This window comes from Procambarus clarkii, chromosome 18 (assembly GCF_040958095.1).
Source record: "Procambarus clarkii isolate CNS0578487 chromosome 18, FALCON_Pclarkii_2.0, whole genome shotgun sequence".
Classification (NCBI taxonomy): Eukaryota; Metazoa; Arthropoda; class Malacostraca; order Decapoda; family Cambaridae; genus Procambarus; species Procambarus clarkii.
In genome coordinates, this window is record NC_091167.1 from 39,833,998 (window position 1) to 39,855,630 (window position 21,633).

The 21,633-nt window shown below is 46.5% G+C and overlaps 1 protein-coding gene and 1 long non-coding RNA gene across 2 annotated transcripts in view; both read right to left on the reverse strand.

Moving 5' to 3' along the window:
• LOC123750466 (LIM/homeobox protein Lhx3) overlaps positions 1 to 8,888 on the reverse strand; it is a gene marked incomplete in the record, with an annotated part of 90,492 nt that extends 81,604 nt beyond the window's left edge. Inside the window, 1 exon segment of the mRNA XM_069326517.1 lies at positions 8,504 to 8,888. Coding sequence (XP_069182618.1) covers positions 8,504 to 8,684 — 181 coding nt within the window.
• The window catches only part of LOC138365874 (uncharacterized), a 471,205-nt gene that overhangs the window by 119,894 nt on the left and 329,678 nt on the right, over positions 1 to 21,633 (reverse strand). The gene's annotated exons all lie outside the window — the stretch shown is intronic.

The following is a 21,633-nucleotide window of genomic DNA, read 5'->3' on the forward strand; positions in this document are numbered from 1 at the left end:
CAGGCTGTCCGCCTTGCTGACACGATATAAGCCTAACGTGTATGAACACACACTGGCTGCCTGTCCCCCGACACAATGAATTATTATTATTAAATGCTTGTGTACATGTTGTGATTACTGGTGTTTATGGGGTTGGTTGTGAACGAGTAGGGCTCAGGCTCTTGGGCCCCGGCACTACCAGGAATAGCAGGACAATGAGCCAGATGAGAAGGCGGACGATGGACGCCACATCCAAATTTCCAGAATATATGTGAAGTGAAACATTTAAAGAGTTTTTGTTTGACACGAAACAGAGACTTGAGAGGTGGAGCCCCAGAACTGACGTTCAATCCTGCAGGCTGAACAAAAAAGTGAGAACACACACACACAAACACACACACAACACAACATACACACACATACACACACCTGCAGCCCCAAGGCTGACAGGTGAACAGGTGTACAAGTGCACCCATGCCCCCCCCCAAGGCGTGGTGGTGCAGGCCCCCCTACACCAGGCAGGGACACACAAGGTACACACCAGGCAGGGACACACAAGGTACACACCAGGCAGGGACACACCAGGCAAGGACACACAAGGTACACACCAGGTACACACAAGGTACACACAAGGTACACACCAGGTACACACAAGGTACACACAAGGTACACACCAGGTACACACCAGGTACACACAAGGTACACACAAGGTACACACCAGGTACACACAAGGTACACACAAGGTACACACAAGGTACACACCAGGTACACACAACGTACACACAAGGTACACACAAGGTACACACCAGGTACACACAAGGTACACACAAGGTACACACCAGGTACACACCAGGTACACACAAGGTACACACAAGGTACACACCAGATACACACAAGGTACACACCAGGTACACACAAGGTACACACCACGTACACACAAGGTACACACAAGGTACACACAAGGTACACACCAGGTACACACAAGGTACACACCAGGTACACACCAGGTACACACAAGGTACACACAAGGTACACACAAGGTACACACCACGTACACACAAGGTACACACAAGGTACACACAAGGTACACACAAGGTACACACAAGGTACACACCAGGTACACACCACGTACACACAAGGTACACACAAGGTACACACAAGGTACACACAAGGTACACACCAGGTACACACCAGGTACACACCAGGGGAGATGTGTTCACATGCAGAGTTAAAATATAAACTAATCGAGGAAAATATGTTAAATGTGTGTTATGTACTCTACTTTTATTATACAAACTTGTTATGTATAACAAGTGAAAGGCGCTCACTGAGGAGTAGATGGTATCATTAGCGGATATATCGAGTTAATATAATTAACACACACCCCCACCCCAATAGGCTTATAAAATAATGGGTGGAGGCAGCGAATTCACCTTCCAACCCCCCACCCCCACCCGCCCATTAAACCCCATATTCTATCCCCCATTGTCGTATTTAAATGGTTATAAACATCCGTTCTTATATAAGACTTTGTAGAAAAAAATGATAAACAGGTACCAGAATGAGGGTAGGCTACTTCACTACACTTGGGGCAACTCTGATCACTCACCACACAGTCATCAACAGTCACGATAACGATAACGAAAGAGAGCGAAATAAGGATAGCATAAAAGGGAATCGAATTTTCGCATACACCTGCTTCAGTCATATTTCAACGCCAGCATTCGTTACTCACTTAGATAACACTGATTCACAACACTGGCACGTAGGTGAGAACACTGTACATCACCATAACACTACATCTATCTGTATTATACACCACAATCTATATAAATACAAATGGAAATGTTCGTTTGTGCATAACCGCTAATCTCCGAAAGTTCTTCACCGATTGCTTTGAAATTTTCACACAACGTTCCATTCGCATCCGAGCGGGTTTTTATATACATGCTATATAGATGTCACGTCTGTGACGGTAAAAAAAAAAACGTGCTTTTCTGAAAAGCTGTGTTTTTCATATGTTTTTCATGTGAGGGAAATCATCGAAACCTCTTTACCGATTGCTTTGAAATGTTGACACAACGTTGCATTCGAATAGGCGCGTCTTTTTTATGTATCTACTATACATGCCTCACCTGTGACAGGTAAAAAACATGCTTGTTTTGAAAAACAGCGCCAATCGTTGGACGTAAGAGCAACACACGCTGTAATCTCCGAAAGTTCTTCACCAATTGTTTTGAAATTTTTAAAACGTTGCATTCGAATACATGCATATTTTTATATACCTACTACATAGATGCCACACCTATGACAGGTAAAAACATGCTTTTTTTTAAAAAACAGCTCCATCTGTTGCACGTAATAGCAACACACACACACACACTATACTAAATATGTTACGATTCCATTTCAACGTTTCCGATTGCATTGATAAATTGAATTTTCATAGATTACGATTTATTTTCAATTTGATTTAATTATCTTGTGTGACATTGCATTGGAATTGAGCTGTGTTGTTTATCCATACCCTTCATTTCGGAAGTATAAGTATAAATGCCACACCTGTGTCAGGTAAAAAGTGTTTTTTTAAGAAACAACGCCATCTGTTGCACGTAAGAGCAACTCACGCTATCCTAAATATCTTACGATTTCATTTCAATGTTTCCGATTGCAATGACAAATTTAATTTTAATATATTTCAATTTATTTTCATTTTGATTGAATTATTTTGTGTGACATTGCGTTGGACTTGAGCCGAGTTGTTTACCGTAATGTTCATTTCGTGAGTGTAGTTTATTTGTTTATTTTTTAACTGTTTTTATTTCGTTTTTAACTGTTTTTCTTATATTTCAGTGATAGGAACATCAGATCATTTGGGAATGCATCGGACGAGGGAGTGGGGAATGGTGGGGAGGACGACGAGACAGGGGAGGACGACGAGACAGGGGAGGACGACGAGACAGGGGAGGGGGTAAATGTGGGGAGGATTAGGGGACGGGGGAATGGTGGGGAGGACGAGGGGACGGGGGGAGTGGAAGATGGTGGGGAGGATGAGAGGACTATGGTGTGGGGAATGGTTAGGAGGACGAGGGGGACGGAGAAGTGGGGGAATGGTGGAGAGGACTGGGAGACCGGGGAAGGTTGTTGAGCCACAGCAACGCGTGGCCGGGTACAGCTGGTACATTATAAACATACTGTATACACCATAAGTCACCATAAACTCGCAACACACACCATACAGCACCACACTACAACACACACCATACAGCACCACACTACAACACACACCATACAGCACCACACTACAACACACACCATACAGCACCACACTACAACACACACCATACAGCACCACACTACAGCACACACCATACAGCACCACACTACAACACACCATACAGCACCACACTACAACACACACCATACAGCACCACACTACAGCACCACACTACAACACACGCCATACAGCACCACACTACAACACACACCATACAGCACCACACTACAACACACCATACAGCACCACACTACACATTAACACACATCAACACACCATACATCACCGCCGCTGACACTATACACCTCAGCATACGTCACCATCACACTATACACCATACTTTACATAACCACCATCACACAGTCCACCACCCGGAGACACACACGTGTTCGGACACGTGTTGGGGCAGACAGGTGTGCGGTACAGCTGTGCGGGCTCGGGAGTCAGGTGTAGGGAGACTAACACATAAGTTACACCCTCGCTCCAGCAGGGGTCAATGTTTCAATCAGCTCATGTTGGGGGTGTTGGTCTGTCACTACTACCGCTCTCTGCCACCGATTAACGTGCTGTTGCATCATTGCGCGCGCTCTTGCACAGGTATTTGGGGAGCCGGTCGGCCGAGCGGACAGCACGCTGGACTCGTGATCCTGGGTTCGATCCCAGGCGCCGGCGAGAAACAATAGGCAGAATTTCTTTCACCCTATGCCCCTGTTACCTAGCAGTAAAATAGGTACCTGGGTGTTATAGTCAGCTGTCACGGGCTGCTTCCTAGGGGGTGGAGGCCTGGTCGAGGACCGGGCCGCGGGGACACTAAAGCCCCGAAATCATCTCAAGATAACCTCTCGCGCGAAATTTACTCTTAGTTCCAAAGATATATAAAATCTGAGTCGGGAGGAGGTGTTCACTAGGCTGTATTGACAGGACAACTGGCTTGTCTGGAGAATAATTCTAAGGTCATATTTATTAAGTAGTTCGCAAGTACTTAAGAATCTGTATTCATCTTTTGTCAACCTTTGGTTACAAATATGAAACCAGCCCGAACCTCGAATACAAAGAGCCAAGCTCGTTAATGCAGCCGCCAAACCCTCTGTTTATGAATTTAAACCGGTTTACACAAGACTCACAACTGATGGCATCCGAATACTACTGTAACAAGTGTTTTGTTCACGTCCTCTCTTCGAACCACAATTTTATAAATGCTTCACCCACATGCTGCAAATACAAATCATCGCCAACAGAACCTAAACACCTAACCTAACCTGCGCCTAACTATATATATTATTTGTATGTATAATAATATGAATTTATATATGATAACAAACCACTTTTTGGCTATCCTTGAGTGAATCAACTGATCTTCAACCTACTAACCCATCCGCAGGCGAGGCTCGTCAAAGCTGCGGCCAATTAACATATTTTGAATTTGTTAGGTATATATGTGGTTCAGCTTGTCCTCAGGATGGGGTCCACCAATCAGTGGTCGATCACATACATGCAGTCATCAATTTTAATCTTCCGCGTATTCCAAATTTATATTTTCTCAAATATAAATGAATACTATTTGCTGCTAGAATGTGTTAAATAATTAGATGGTTGTGTTGGTCATTGTTGATATCTGGAGGAGGAGGACGGAGCCTTTAGAGCGACTGAAGCACACAATGAACCACGTCCCGAGACAAGCTTGAACACCTCATCAGTTATCTCCTGGAACATGTTGTTCAGTCGTCAACACGGGGTTTGGCGGCTGGATTAACGAGCATTTGGCGTTGTTGATGAGGACGGGTTGACTCACAACTGATGACGTGCGAACATTTTTCGAACAGTGATTTGCTGGCTGATCTCTGTGCGAATCGTAGTTCAGGTAAATGCGCAGTCCGTCCTCATAAACACAGGCCAAGGTTCATTCCATCCACCCGCCAAACCTGTTTATGAATGAAAACCATTTACACACGACTTACAACTGATGACGTCCGAACACTTCCTGAACAAGTGCTTCATTGACGACTTGTGTTCGAACCACAACGCTGTAAATGCTTCACCCACGTACTACAAATACAAATATTCGCCAACACAACCTAAACACCTAACCTAACCTATGCCTAAATATGGACAGTATGCTAATATATAACAATATAAATTTATATTTGAGAAAACTCCTATTTTGATTGAAGAGGTGTTAAAATTGCTGAACACGTCTTTGGGGTCGACCGCTGGATGGAATGGACTAACCCTGAGGATGGGTTGAGTGCTTCACCCACCTACTACAAATATAAATATTTGCCAATCTCACCTAACCGACGCCTGAACATGCACAATATGATAATATTTATACGACAAAATTCCTATTGTGATTGAACATGCTTAACCCAACACATGCGGCTGTATGAGTTCATCTAACATGAAAACAGACTTGTGCATCCATTGAAGTTAATTTAATAAGTATATTTATGACGTTACAACCTACATATTCCTCACAATCCCTAACACACATTGGTAAGTAGGGAATGTTGTGGGGGGGGGGGAAAGAAAGAAAGAAAGAAAGAAAGAAGAAAGAAGAAGAAGAGAGAGAGAGAGAGAGAGAGAGAGAGAGAGAGAGGGGGGGGGGGTGCAGCAGATAAAAAGAAAAATAGTTCAGCAGTAAGTACATTAAACTAGCGACGGTTAGAAAGGCGGGGTCCAAGAGCTACATTGTACCTAGTAGGTGCAAATAGCAAATACAAATAGTAAACACACACACACACACACTGGAGTACGACAATAACCATGCAACACTTCATAGCGTGTGCATCATCCTAACAATAACAGCTCCTGGTTTTACTCTTACAATGGCATGTATTTGATCAACGCTTCGGTATGAGGCTTGCCACTATAGTTCACCTGTTCCACTCTGTCAAACTGACACTGTAATTTACCGTCCACAACAGCATGATGTATCTACATCTTTTCAATCTTTTTCGGCAGATATTGAAAATACCACAAATCATCGTATGTGTTTAAGAATATTGAAAATAACTGGATAGAAGGATAGGTTTAATCGACCCCAGTTTATAGACCTATATCTGCCCCCACATTATAGGCATGTGTTCATAGAGAATGTATCTGTTCTCATGTAGAATGTACATTCATGTAGAATGTAAATGTATCATAGAGAATGGCATGTGTATCATAGAGAGTGATAACACTATTTTTTTTACACTTTGAACATTACTTCTGTGTCTGAGCAGTTTATTTTAAGACTATTGTAAGTCGTAATCATGTCCCTATTCCTCCTTCCCTCCAGTGTGGCGAGGTCCAGCTCCCTCAGTCTTTCTTCATAGCTCAGTCCCCTTAGCTCAGGAACGAGTCTTGTTGCATATATTTGGAATTTTTCTAGTGTCGTGTCTCTTGAGGTCGGGGTTCCATGCCGGGACAACATGCTCAATAACAGGTCTCACAAGGGATGTATATAGCGCCCGGAAGGGATCGTTGTCCAGTTTGCTGAAGGATAACCGGAGGTTTGCCAGTATGGTATATCCTGCTCTCGTTATCCTGCCCTCGTAATCCTGCTGATGTGTCCCTCTGGTGATAGATGTGGTATGTCACTCTCTTCTTCACAAGTGTCAAACAGCCTTTCCTTCATCCTGTACTGTAATTAAGGCCTACGCTCTCCTATTAATACGGTCACAATCTTGCGATATAATACAATCCTCCTCAATTCTGATCCTTGTTACTTTAGCATTGTCTGCAAACACAAATAAGAATGAACTTATTTCCTGTTGTTGTTGTTAGTTTCAGATTTAGCTACTCAGAACGAAGTGTCCATGTAGCACCGGCTATGGTGAGCCCGTAAACTTATTTCCTGTGTTAGATAATTTGTGTACATCATTAAGAGGCCGGGCATCAGTACCGCCCTGGAGGCACTCCACTCCTCACCTCTCTCTCCAGTCTTATAACTCGCCTCTTACTATGACTTTCTGTCTTCCTTCTGTTAGGTACACTTTCACCCACTTTAATGTGCGTGTGTATTTACTATTTGTGTCTGCAGAATCGAGGTATATTAGCTCTTGGGCCTCGCCTTTCTAACCAATCTATTTTTCTGCTGTTATGTCTACTACATATATTTATCTCTAATACACGCACACATCCCCGGGAAGCAGTCCGTAGCAGCTGTCTAGCTCCTAGGTATCTATTTACTGCTAGGTGAACAGGTCCATCAGGGTGAAAGAAACTCTGGCTATTTGTTTCCGTCTCAGCCGGGAATCGAACCCAAGCTATTAGGATCTCGACCCCCGAGCGTTGTCCACTCAGCCGCGAGGCCCATGTATCTGTGTGTGTGTGTGTGTGTGTGTGTGTGTGTGTGTGTGTGTGTGTGTGTGTGTGTGTGTGTGTGTGTGTGTGCGCGCGCGCGCGTGCACATTCAACAGTTGCACACACACACCAAGCACAAAGTATGTTCATAAACAAGAAATGGATATACAACAAATACAAACACGTACATCCAGTATATACAACATACATACAGTATATACAACATACAGTATATACAACATACATTATATACAACATACATATAGTATATACAACATACATACATACAGTATATACAACATACATACAGTATATACAACATACATACATACAGTATATACAACATACACAAAATTACTTGACATACAAACAATATAAGCACAACTTAAGCGTCACCCTTACAACATAAGAATCTAGGAAACTGTAGAAGACCTATTGGCCTATACTCGGCGGCTCCTGCTTATATCAACCTGCTCTCTCTCTCTCTCTCTCTCTCTCTCTCTCTCTCTCTCTCTCTCTCTCTCTCTCTCTCTCTCTCTCTCTCTCTCTCTCTCTCTATCTATATATATATATATATATATATATATATATATATATATATATATATATATATATATCGGACCTACTATCAAGTGGCACTGACACATCAAGAGGCACTCTGGTGACACTCACACATCAAGAGAGGCACTCTGGTGACACTCACACATCAAGAGAGGCACTCTGGTGACACTCACACATCAAGAGAGGCACTCTGGTGACACTCACACATCAAGAGAGGCACTCTGGAGGCACGCATAAAGAGAGGGACTCTGGTGGCACACATCAAGAGAGGGACTCTGGTGGCACACATCAAGAGAGGCACTCTGGTGGCACACATCAAGAGAGGCACTCTGGTGGCACACATCAAGAGAGGCACTCTGGTGACACTCACACATCACGAGGCACTCTAGTGACACTCACACATCAACATGGGGTGGATGGAGGGAGGCAACAGGAGGTCGCTTAGCTCGTTCTTGCATCGTGTGAGGGTGACGTCGGTCGCCCCACACTGTGGCGACATGCTCGTCTGTGACGCCGGCGACGACGACGACGACGACAGCGACGGCGAGGGCGTCAGGGCTGCGTTTCCGTATAGAATCATTTTTTTTCCAGAACGTCCAAAAACAACTCCAGACTCACTGCGTTACTGTTCTTTGTTCTGGGTGCGTCACATTAGACGTAGCGTTCAAGGCCCACAGTCTCTTATCACTCGGAGTAATTACGCGAGTAAAGGTTCTTTCCGTGTCATGTTTGGTAGCGGTAAGCGGTCACTGGTGGAGGCGGAGTCGCTCGGGAGATGCGTCAGCCGCGGCGTCAACACGCGTTATGTGGGTATCGACTCCCTACACGTGCTCTTCATGATGCCAGCCAAGGCCCAGAGTGTCGTACCGGACGCCTGACAGCTGCCGAATTAACAACTATCGATTCCTCACTCTCTCGTCCCGTTCCTACGCCTACATAGACATATACCTACATTTTCACATTCATGCGGATGGTATGTTGTAGCGTATTGTGATAGATATGCGCGTATTTGATCTGATATTGCGTTGTTTAGAAGGTAATTTCCGCAGGTTATGGATGGGCGGCGGTGAGTGATCGTGGCTTGCCTGAAGCTGACCAATCAGCGGCCGCGGACGGGGTCGGGGGGCGGGCAGCGCTGACGGACCTAAATATATCACTTTCTTTCATTTCTTTTCTCCTTACTTTCATAAGGAATATTAAACATTTTATGTTTGCGAAATATTGAACAACGGAACTACAAATTGAAAATAACAATAATGTATGAAATGTATAAGAAATTGCAATCAATTTGACATCACTTGAAAATATTCTTGAGGCGTAGTCTCTTTGGGGGATTTAAAGCCCAGATGTAAACAAACAATGGAACCAGCGTGACCGTATAAATGTTTGGTTTAGTGGTGCTGCCTGACGCCACTCTCCTCTGTGTGCATGTACGCACGTTCCGTCTATACATACATGTACGCACACGGGGACCAGCCATACATGACCGTACGCCCTGTGGCCCGGCCCCACATGGGCCTGGTGATCCATGTGGGGAGCCTGGTGACCCATGTGGGGGGCCTGGTGGCCCATGTGGGGGGCCTGGTGGCCCATGTGGGGGGTTGGTGATCCATGTGGGGGCCTGGTGACCCATGTGGGGAGCTGAGTGGACAGCGCTCAGGATTCATAGTCCTTGGGACCGGGGATCGATCCCCGGCGATGACGGAAACAAATGGGCAGAGGTTCTTTCACCCTGGTGCCCCTGTTCACCTAGCAGTAAATAGGTACCTGGGAGTTAGACACCTGTTATGGGCTGTTTCCTGGGAATGGGTAAAAAAAATTGTTGTTTGATTAACAGTTGAGAGGCGGGCCGAAAGAGCCAGAGTTCAACCCACGCAAGCACAACTAGGTGAATACATGTCCCTACGCCTCGTGGTCCGTACATATATATATATATATATATATATATATATATATATATATATATATATATATATATATATATATATATATATATATATATATATATATATATATATATATATATGCCTATACTTGCATAAACCACAAGTGAAGATTAACAATCTTTGGACAACACCCACCAGTGGGACTCGAACCCAGAAAGCACAACTACCTTCCAGTAGCTGCCATAACTAGTACACTTTAACCCACTACACCATCAGACCCTACAAAAGAAGTAGAGACTTCGAGATATATATACATCTCAAATATCTCCACTTCCCGAGGGCGCCAGATAAGTGTGAGGTTAGTCTGCATTTTTCATCAAGCCACTGTCAATGTGAGAGAACTCGTGTCCAGCTATAAGCCTATACTTGCATAAACCACAAGTGAAGATTAACAATCTTTGGACAACACCCACCAGTGGGACTCGAACCCAGAAAGCAAAACTACCTTCCAGTAGCTGCCATAACTAGTACGCTTTAACCCACTACACCATCAGACCCTACAAAAGAAGTAGAGACTTCGAGATATATATACATCTCAAATATCTCCACTTCCCGAGGGCGCCAGATAAGTGTGAGGTTAGTCTGCGTTTTTCATCAAGCTACTGTCAATGTGAGAGAACTCGTGTCCAGCTATAAGCCTATACTTGCATAAACCACAAGTGAAGATTAACAATCTTTGGACAACACCCACCAGTGGGACTCCAAAGTCCAAAGATTGTTAATCTTCACTTGTGGTTTATGCAAGTATAGGCTTATAGCTGGACACGAGTTCTCTCACATTGACAGTAGCTTGATGAAAAACGCAGACTAACCTCACACTTATCTGGCGCCCTCGGGAAGTGGAGATATTTGAGATGTATATATATCTCGAAGTCTCTACTTCTTTTGTAGGGTCTGATGGTGTAGTGGGTTAAAGCGTACTAGTTATGGCAGCTACTGGAAGGTAGTTGTGCTTTCTGGGTTCGAGTCCCACTAGGTGGGTGTTGTCCAAAGATTGTTAATCTTCACTTGTGGTTTATGCAAGTATAGGCTTATAGCTGGACACGAGTTCTCTCACATTGACAGTGGCTTGATGAAAAACGCAGACTAACCTCACACTTATCTGGCGCCCTCGGGAAGTGGAGATATTTGAGATGTATATATATCTCGAAGTCTCTACTTCTTTTGTAGGGTCTGATGGTGTAGTGGGTTAAAGCGTACTAGTTATGGCAGCTACTGGAAGGTAGTTGTGCTTTCTGGGTTCGAGTCCCACTGGTGGGTGTTGTCTAAAGATTATATTATATATATATATATATATATATATATATATATATATATATATATATATATATATATATATATATATATATATTATATATATACGTACACTCGGCGGTCTATACATACGTGGGCATACACCAGAGGGGTCCGTGTATATATGACCACACGCCCAGCGGGCCCTACATGTATGTATGCCTGACAGTCCGGGGTATACATGGCCTTACCCACGGCGGTACACCCACGAAAAACAACAATTTCTGTGTTTTATGAAGCGAGGACCAGGGGGGGGGGCTACACACCCGTCACTGGCGGGTCACTATTATTCTCTCCCCCGGGGGGGGGGGGGGTGTTAACACAGCTCGGACACCACCTGTATAATGAGTGGTGAGACACCTCACTGTAATGACGGATGGTGAGGCAGACCTCGCTATGGTGAGGGATGGTGAGCCAGACCTCGCTATGGTGAGTGGTGGTGAGCCAGACCTCGCTATGATGAGTGATGGTGAGCCAGACCTCGCTATGGTGAGTGGTGGTGAGCAGACCTCGCTATGGTGAGGCAGACCTCGCTATGGTGAGGCAGACCTCGCTATGGTGAGGCAGACCTCGCTATGGTGAGGCAGACCTCGCTATGGTGAGGCAGACCTCGCTATGGTGAGCCAGACCTCGCTATGGTGAGGCAGACCTCGCTATGGTGAGGCAGACCTCGCTATGGTGAGGCAGACCTCGCTATGGTGAGGCCAGACCTCGCTATGGTGAGGCAGACCTCGCTATGGTGAGGCAGACCTCGCTATGGTGAGGCAGACCTCGCTATGGTGAGGCAGACCTCGCTATGGTGAGGCAGACCTCGCTATGGTGAGGCAGACCTCGCTATGGTGAGGCAGACCTCGCTATGGTGAGGCCAGACCTCGCTATGGTGAGCCAGACCTCGCTATGGTGAGGCCAGACCTCGCTATGGTGAGGCAGACCTCGCTATGGTGAGGCAGACCTCGCTATGGTGAGGCAGACCTCGCTATGGTGAGGCAGACCTCGCTATGGTGAGGCAGGACCTCGCTATGGTGAGTGGTGGTGAGCCAGACCTCGCTATGATGAGTGATGGTGAGCCAGACCTCGCTATGGTGAGTGGTGGTGAGCCAGACCTCGCTATGATGAGTGATGGTGAGCCAGACCTCGCTATGGTGAGTGGTGGTGAGCCAGACCTCGCTATGGTGAGGCAGACCTCGCTATGGTGAGGCAGACCTCGCTATGGTGAGCCAGACCTCGCTATGGTGAGGCAGACCTCGCTATGGTGAGGCAGACCTCGCTATGGTGAGGCAGACCTCGCTATGGTGAGCCAGACCTCGCTATGGTGAGCCAGACCTCGCTATGGTGAGCCAGACCTCGCTATGGTGAGTGATGGTGAGTCAGACGTCACTATAACATAATAAGACTAAAACCACTATATCTCTTCATATATATATTTGTATATTTTGGTTCCAGTCAATAGTGTAGGCGTATGTTACTGAACATGACAGACAGGGTGAGGTCAAGGCCACGAATTTTCTCTATATTTCTTAATGTCTTCACTTGAGAAGTTGAAAAATTAACTCTCCAAAGTTCCTTTTTGAGTTATATTTTGTCCTGACGCTAAGAGATGTGTTCCGTTGTCCCGTGTCAGCATTCTTAGTAGTGAACACAACAAGTCCAGCACACCCAGCACGGTGCTGCCCTCAGCCACCTATCTTGAGGTTATCTTGAGATGATTTCGGGGCTTTTTAGTGTCCCCGCGGCCCGGTCCTCGACCAGGCCTCCACCCCCAGGAAGCAGCCCGTGACAGCTTACTAACACCCAGGTACCTATTTACTGCTAGGTAACAGGGGGATAGGGTGAAAGAAACTCTGCCCATTGTTTTTCGCCGGTGCCTGGGATCGAACCCAGGACCACAGGATCACAAGTCCAGCGTGCTATCCGCTCGGTCGACCGGCACCATAGGGGCAATACTACGACGTCACACTGCTCTACAGCACTATGACCTAGGGGCCTGGTGGCTGAGTGGATAGCACTTCGGATTCGTAGTCCTGAGGTTCCGGGTTCGATCCCCGGTGGAGGCGGAAACAAATGGGAAGAGTTTCTTTCACCCTGATGCCCCTGTTACCTAGCAGTAAATAGGTACCTGGGAGTTAGACAGCTGTTTCGGGCTGCTTCATGGGTGTGTGTTGGGAGGGGGGGGGGGAATAAAATAAAATAAAATAAATTAGTAGTTGGTAACAGTTGATTGATTGACAGTTGAGAGGCGGGACCAAAGAGCCAAAGCTCAACCCCCGCGCAAGAACAATTAGGTGACCACAATTAGGTAAACACACACACGCAAAATCTGATACACTCGCAACTCCGCTAACTCACCCTCCCTTTCCCACACAAAACCCTCCCATCCCCAGCTGGTGTGTAGGGGCGGGCGTTCCCCAGCCTTTCCCGCGCTTTCCGCCCTTGAGGCGCAGAGAGGTGAAGCCTCTTCCTGCCGCCAGACAGTCATATCGCTTACACCTGGTGAGCAGCGAGTACCTACTAAGGTATCGGCGGGGGAATATCGGTGGCAGAAGGCGCGGGATCGCTTACCCCGCCGCCGGACCCGGGGGGACGGAGCCTGCACCCTTCACCCCTCAAACAGGATCACAGACAGTTTTAGGGAATCGTTTATACCGCACAGAAGAGGGATCAGAGAGGATGTGAATGAGAGTCAGTTGTTCGAGGGAAGTTAGAGGAAGGGGGATGGGAGGGGGAGGGGGGGTTGAATGGAAAAGTTGGGGTGGAAGGGAAAGGGGGGAGGTGGACAGGTGGGGTGGGAGGGGAGGGGGGACAGGTGGGGTGGGAGGGGGGGAAGTGAAATTCTAGAAGACAGCATTTTACTGAAGCGGAAACGTTCTTTATTTCATTTTGGAATATGAGATTTGGCGGGAAGTTATGACTGTAGAGAGGACGGGGCGTGGGGGGGGGGGTGAGTGGTACATTGACCACAAGTGGTGTCCTGACACACTGACATGACAGTGGGTGACAGTAGATATGACAGTGGGTGACAGTAGATATGACACTGGGTGACAGTAGACATGACACTGGGTCACAGTAGACATGACACTGGGTGACAGTAGACATGGCACTGGGTGACAGCAGACATGACACTGGGTGACAGTAGACATGACACTGGGTGACAGTAGACATGACACTGGGTGACAGTAGACATGACACTGGGTGACAGTAGACATGACACTGGGTGACAGTAGACATGACACTGGGTGACAGTAGACATGACACTGGGTGACAGTAGACATGACACTGGGTGACAGTAGACATGACACTGGGTGACAGTAGACATGACACTGGGTGACAGTAGACATGACACTGGGTGACAGTAGACATGACACTGGGTGACAGTAGACATGACACTGGGTGACAGTAGACATGACACTGGGTGACAGTAGACATGACACTGGGTGACAGTAGACATGACACTGGATGACAGTAGACATCTGGTCTCTTCACAAAATGTTTCCCAGGTGACAGTAAGGATGGGTTAGTGATTTTGGTGTAGGGAGATGTGTCCCAATATGGCCGCCAATATGGCCGCCAGGGACAGGTCCATCAGCGTCAGGGACATGGGTGTACCCTAGGGACCGCCGCCTCCACCTCAACATTGCACACGACACAAATTATTCAGAACACATTTTCATACTGGAATAATACACATAAATGATGGTGTACTTCTTATTACTTCTGTTATTGACAATTAGAAGTTTTGTCTTTTTCATGTTTGAGATTGTGTGATACTTTTTAACAGAGATTACATTTAAAAGCACCATAGAGGACAATTATTACTTTCCTCCCAAAAGAGAAAGATATCAAGTAGATCAAACTGTGTTAGACGAGAACGGAAAGTCAACGCTCGTGACTGATGGAGGCAAAGCACAATTGAAACCTTTTTTCTCTCTCTCTCCAACTTGTCAATCCCTCTAAGTATTTTATACGTCTGTACCATGTCCCCCCACTCTCCCTCCTTCTTTCTAACGTCGTCAGGTTTAGTTCCTTCAGTCTGTCTTTGTAGTTCATCCCTCGCAGCTCTGGGACGAGTCTCGTTGCAAACTTCTGCACCTTTTCGAACTTCCTTATGTTTTTTTTAAGATGGGGCTCCAGGATGGTGCGGCATACTCTAAGACTGGCCTCACAGGCGGTACACGGTGATCTAAAAGCTTCCTTATTCAAGTTCCTGAAGGATGTTCTGACTTTTGCCAGAGTAGAGTTTGTGGCTGACGTTATTCTATTTATATGAGCCTCTGGAGTTAGGTTTGGTGTTGTGTCCTCTCTCAGGTCTTTTGCTCTAGACGGTAGACGTTATGGAGGTAGTTTCCCTTCATCGTCTGTCGGTCACCTGGCTCCTGTCCCCATTTTCATCACCTTGCACTTGTTGGGGTTAAGCTCTAACAGTCATTTCTCGGACCATCTCTTCAACCTGTTCAAGTCATCCTGGAGAATCTTACATTCCTCATCTGTCTCAACCTTCCTCATTAGTTTTGCATCATCTGTAAACATTGACATAAAAGACTCGACTCCAGCAGTCAAGTCATTTACATAAATGAGGAATAGAATGGCTGCCATCCTCTCCGATTTGACAGTACGGTTTAATACTAAATGTAATAAGTACATTTCCTTACTGTCATACACAGTACATAATTGCACTTGTGCTGTTACATTTACCTCCCCATTTTGGGAGGACGAGCTGGACCCAGGAGTGATCTTTGAGGCACTCCGCTTGTTACTCTACGCCAGTCCGACTCCTCGCCCCTCACTGTCACTCTCTGACACCTGTCTGTCAGGTAACTCCTTACCCATGATAGTGCGTTTCCGTCTATTCCCGCCTGTCTCTCTAGTTTGTATAGTAGCCTTCTGTCTGGTACTGTATTAAAGGCTTTTGGGCAGTCCAGAAATATGCAGTCTGCCCATCCTTCTCTGTCTTGCCTTATTCTCGTTACTTTATCATACAACTCTTGGAACTTCCTCAGGCAGGATTTTCCTTCTCTAAAGCTGTGTTGTTGTTTATTGAATAGTACTTATAATAACAAGAGTCCAGTGTACACATGTGTGTGGATCAGACACCACAACACCGCGATAGTTCTAACAAAGTAGATGGTATAAGAAGTCAAGTATTGGGGAAGTAGACAGAATAAGAGAAGCAAATAAAGTGGAAGAAGGCAGAATAGAAGCAATACACAAACTTTGAGAAAAAAAATAGGGAAAAAGAGAAAATTGGAGAATAAAAAGAATGAGAGAAGCAGATAGAATTAATATATTAAACTTTTTTCGTGATAAAGAGAGAGAGAGAGAGAGAGAGAGAGAGAGAGAGAGAGAGAGAGAGAGAGAGAGAGAGAGAGAGAGAGAGAGAGAAACAGACAGAGAGAGAGAGAGAGAGAGAGAGAGAGAGAGAGAGAGAGAGAGAGAGAGAGAGAGAGAGACAGAAACAGAGACAGAAACAGAGACAGAGAGACAGAGAGAGACAGAAACAGAGACAGAGAGAGAGAGAGCAGCAAAACACGACCAAATAAAGGAGGAACCCACACACAAGACGCCATACGGGGGCAGGGAGAGGAAGAACAAAAGAGGGGGAGAGAGAGAAGGGGAATAAAGGGAGGGGTAAGATGCCTGAGGGAGGTAGGAAGGTAGGGAGGGAGGGAGAGGGAGGGTAGAAGCCCTTACAGTACAACAGGTGGTCTCTCTCTTCTACCCATAGTCCACTGGGGTTTCCCTGTGTCTAGGGTAAGTCTAGGGTGTAGGGTAAGTCTAGGGTGTAGGGTAAGTCTAGGGTGTAGGGTAAGGCTAGGGTGTAGGGTAAGTCTAGGGTGTAGGGTAAGGCTAGGGAGTAGGGTAAGTCTAGGGTGTAGGGTAAGGCTAGGGTGTAGGGTAAGTCTAGGGTGTAGGGTAAGGCTAGGGTGTAGGGTAAGTCTAGGGTGTAGGGTAAGGCTAGGGTGTAGGGTAAGGCTAGGGTGTAGGGTAAGGCTAGGGTGTAGGGTAAGTCTAGGATGTAGGGTAAGTCTAGGGTGTAGGGTAAGTCTAGGATGTAGGGTAAGTCTAGGGTGTAGGGTAAGGCTAGGGTGTAGGGTAAGTCTAGGGTGTAGGGTAAGGCTAGGGTGTAGGGTAAGTCTAGGGTGTAGGGTAAGTCTAGGGTGTAGGGTAAGTCTAGGGTGTGGGGTAAGTCTAGGGTGTAGGGTAAGTCTAGGGTGTAGGGTAAGTCTAGGGTGTAGGGTAAGTCTAGGGTGTGGGGTAAGTCTAGGGTGTAGGGTAAGTCTAGGGTGTAGGGTAAGTCTAGGGTGTAGGGTAAGTCTAGGGTGTAGGGTAAGTCTAGGGTGTGGACAGCAACACGTCAACGTCTGACTGCAACACGTCAACGTCTGACAGCAACACGTCAACGTCTGACAGCAACACGTCAACGTCAGACTGCAACACGTCAACGTCTGACAGCAACACGTCAACGTCAGACTGCAACACGTCAACGTCTGACAGCAACACGTCAACGTCTGACAGCAACACGTCAACGTCTGACAGCAACACGTCAACGTCAGACTGCAACACGTCAACGTCAGACTACAACACGTCAACGTCAGACTGCAACACGTCAACGTCAGACTGCAACACGTCAACGTCAGACTACAACACGTCAACGTCAGACTGCAACACGTCAACGTCTGACAGCAACACGTCAACGTCAGACTGCAACACGTCAACGTCAGACTACAACACGTCAACGTCAGACTGCAACACGTCAACGTCAGACTGCAACACGTCAACGTCAGACTACAACACGTCAACGTCTGACTGCAACACGTCAACGTCCGCCTGCAACACGTCAACGTCTGACAGCAACATGTCAACGTCTGACAGCAACACGTCAACGTCTGCCAGCAACACGTCAACGTCTGACAGCAACACGTCAACGTCTGACAGCAACACGTCAACGTCTGACTGCAACACGTCAACGTCAGACTGCAACACGTCAACGTCAGACTGCAACACGTCAACGTCAGACTACAACACGTCAACGTCTGACTGCAACACGTCAACGTCCGCCTGCAACACGTCAACGTCAGACTGCAACACGTCAACGTCAGACTGCAACATGTCAACGTCTGACAGCAACACGTCAACGTCTGCCAGCAACACGTCAACGTCTGACAGCAACACGTCAACGTCTGACAGCAACACGTCAACGTCTGACAGCAACACGTCAACGTCCGCCTGCAACACGTCAAGCGGCTCCTCACCTTCCCTCCCTCCCTCCCTCCCTCCTCCATCCCTTTAATCCATCACAACCCCCCCCCCCCTCCCCCAACAAACACCTCCCGCTGACTCAAGAGCCACAACAACACACACCCCGACAAGGACACTACAACCAGCAACTGGTCGACAAGTACACTCAAGCCGCTACAGCAAGAACAACAAGGACACCAGTGACACGAGTGGTGGGGGGGGGGGGTGAAGAGGATGAAGGGTCTTCGTCAGGTGCTGGGGGGGGGGGCGGACACACACATACACACACACACACACACACACACACACACACACACACACACACACACACACACACACACACACACACACACACACACACACACACATACAAGTGTGTGTGTGTGTTTTATTATAGAGCCCAATAGGTTCAGGAACCTGTACACCAGTTGATTGACAATTGAGAGGCGGGACCAAAGAGCCAGAGCTCAACCCCCGCAAGCACAAATAGGTGAGTACAAAGGGAGAATTGCCGAGCTGTTGAAATTGAAATTGAAATTGAAATAAGTTTATTGAGGTAAAATACACACAAAGGGATGAGGTAGCTCAAGCTATTCTCACCCCGTTCAGTACAACGTGTTAATATATACATAGACACACATCACAAATAAACATATTACCAAACATTCTGAGAGGTAAAAATATACATTTCCTCCCTCACAAGGAGTATGGTATCAGACGTACACACAAATACTTTTATGACCTAGGTATACTAATACTGTTGTTGGAAGCTGTTGGAGCTGTTGGAAGAGGGCAAATGTGGCACCACTATACAAGGAGACAGACAGACAGGCGGCACTAACCTACGGACCAATGGCACGGTCACTCGTCCCCTTCACAGTACTCGAGAGAGTAATACAGAGAAGACCAGTAGAACCAACCAGGAGGCCTGGTCGAGGACCGGGCCGCAGGGACGTTGAGCCCCGAAATCCTGGCAAGTTAACCGCAAGGTAAGGTAGGTACTATCGGAAAGGTTAGGAGAGGAAACTTTCAATCAACGTTTTTCATAACGTTTTGAAACTTTATGAGAATTTCCTGCCCACCTAACCTATCAGAGGACCCTTAACTTACTGTTGTTGAAAAAAATCCCCAAATTTATTTTCATTTTTTTTCATTTTCATATTACGCCCATATACGGCCATACGGGCAGACAGCCAAAAGCGACGTTCTTTTTAAGAGGACCGGTTGGTTTAAGAGGACAGGTTGGTTTAAGAGGACAGGTTGGTTTAAGAGGACAGGTTGGTTTAAGAGGACAGGTTGGTTTAAGAAGACAGGTTGGTTTAAGAGGACAGGTTGGTTTAAGAAGACAGGTTGGTTTAAGAGGACAGGTTGGTTTAAGAGGACAGGTTGGTTTAAGAGGACAGGTTGTTAAACGACGGGTTGGGATGGAAGCGTGAGACTGAAGACAGTCATGGGAGGGGGGGGGGGGTAGAAGTAGCCTAAACTACTCTGTACTTTTTTACCTGTATTTTATTGTCTCAATAAACGTACTTGAACTTGAGTCATAGAAATGTTAGAATGTTTATTATAACATAAGAGCAGTGGGAGAATGGAATGAACTAAGGAGTAGGCTGTAGAAACAAACTCCTTCGTAAATTTAGAAGAACATATGATAGGGAAATTGGCCAAAAATAGGGAATAGAAGAGAAAATAGTCTAAATTGAGCTAATGCTCGATCCTGCATGCACAAACAGGTGAGTATACATACACACACTCCCTCCTCCCCCTCACCAAACACACACACACACTTCAACATACTCCAGATGTCCAGTCAAAATGGACACTGCCTACAAGTGGGGAGGGGAAGGGAGGGAGGGACGGATGGATGGAGAGAGAGAGAGAGAGAGAGAGAGAGAGAGAGAGAGAGAGAGAGAGAGAGAGAGAGAGAGAGAGAGAGAGAGAGAGAGAGAGAGAGAAACATACCAACACAGTATACACAAACACTGAAAAACAACTTTTGTAAATTTTTAAAGTAAAAACATTTCCGTGAATTTAATCAATTCTAGAATTTATTTTCAAACTACGAAAGCCCCCCCCCCCCACACAATCCCCCCCCCCACACACACCCACCCACCCACACACACCCACACACAGAGAGGAAGACGGGACACCACGAGCGTAGCTCTCATCTTGTAACTACCCTTAGGTGATTTCACCCACACCCACACACCCCCACACCCCCACACCTAACCCCCCCCCACCCACACCTCCCACCCCCCCCCCACAAGACAGCAGGCGGACAAAGCAGGGCTCCCGCCGGTTCTTCATAAAAAGCGCAGCACGGGGCCAGATCAGCTATCATGGCGCCGCTTGAGGGCACAAATGTTAGGTCAATAACCCAAACAACGGCGGCAAACAGGGCCGAACAGGGCGTTAACAGGGCATGTACCAGGGTAAACAGGAGGGGGGGGGATCAATATTACTCCAGCTTCAGGTTGATTAGTGATGGGGGGGGCCCTGCTTAATGGTGACACTTAGGTGATGGTGACACTGTCAACACTGTTATGGTGACACTGACAACACTGGTTATGGTGACACTGTAGTTATGGTGACACTGTAGTTATGGTGACACTGTAGTTATGGTGACACTGACAACACTGGTTATGGTGACACTGTAGTTATGGTGACACTGTAGTTATGGTGACACTGACAACACTGGTTATGGTGACACTGTAGTTATGGTGACACTGTGGTTATTTGTGACACTGTCAACACTGTGGTTATGGTGACACTGTCAACACTGAGGTTATGGTGACACTGTCAACACTGAGGTTATGGTGACACTGCCAACACTGTGGTTATGGTGACACTGTCAACACTGAGGTTATGGTGACACTGTCAACACTGTTATGGTGACACTGTCAACACTGTGGTTATGGTGACACTGTCAACACTGTGGTTATGGTGACACTGTCAACACTGTGGTTATGGTGACACTGTCAACACTGTGGTTATGGTGACACTGTCAACACTGTGGTTATGGTGACACTGTCAACACTGAGGTTATGGTGACACTGT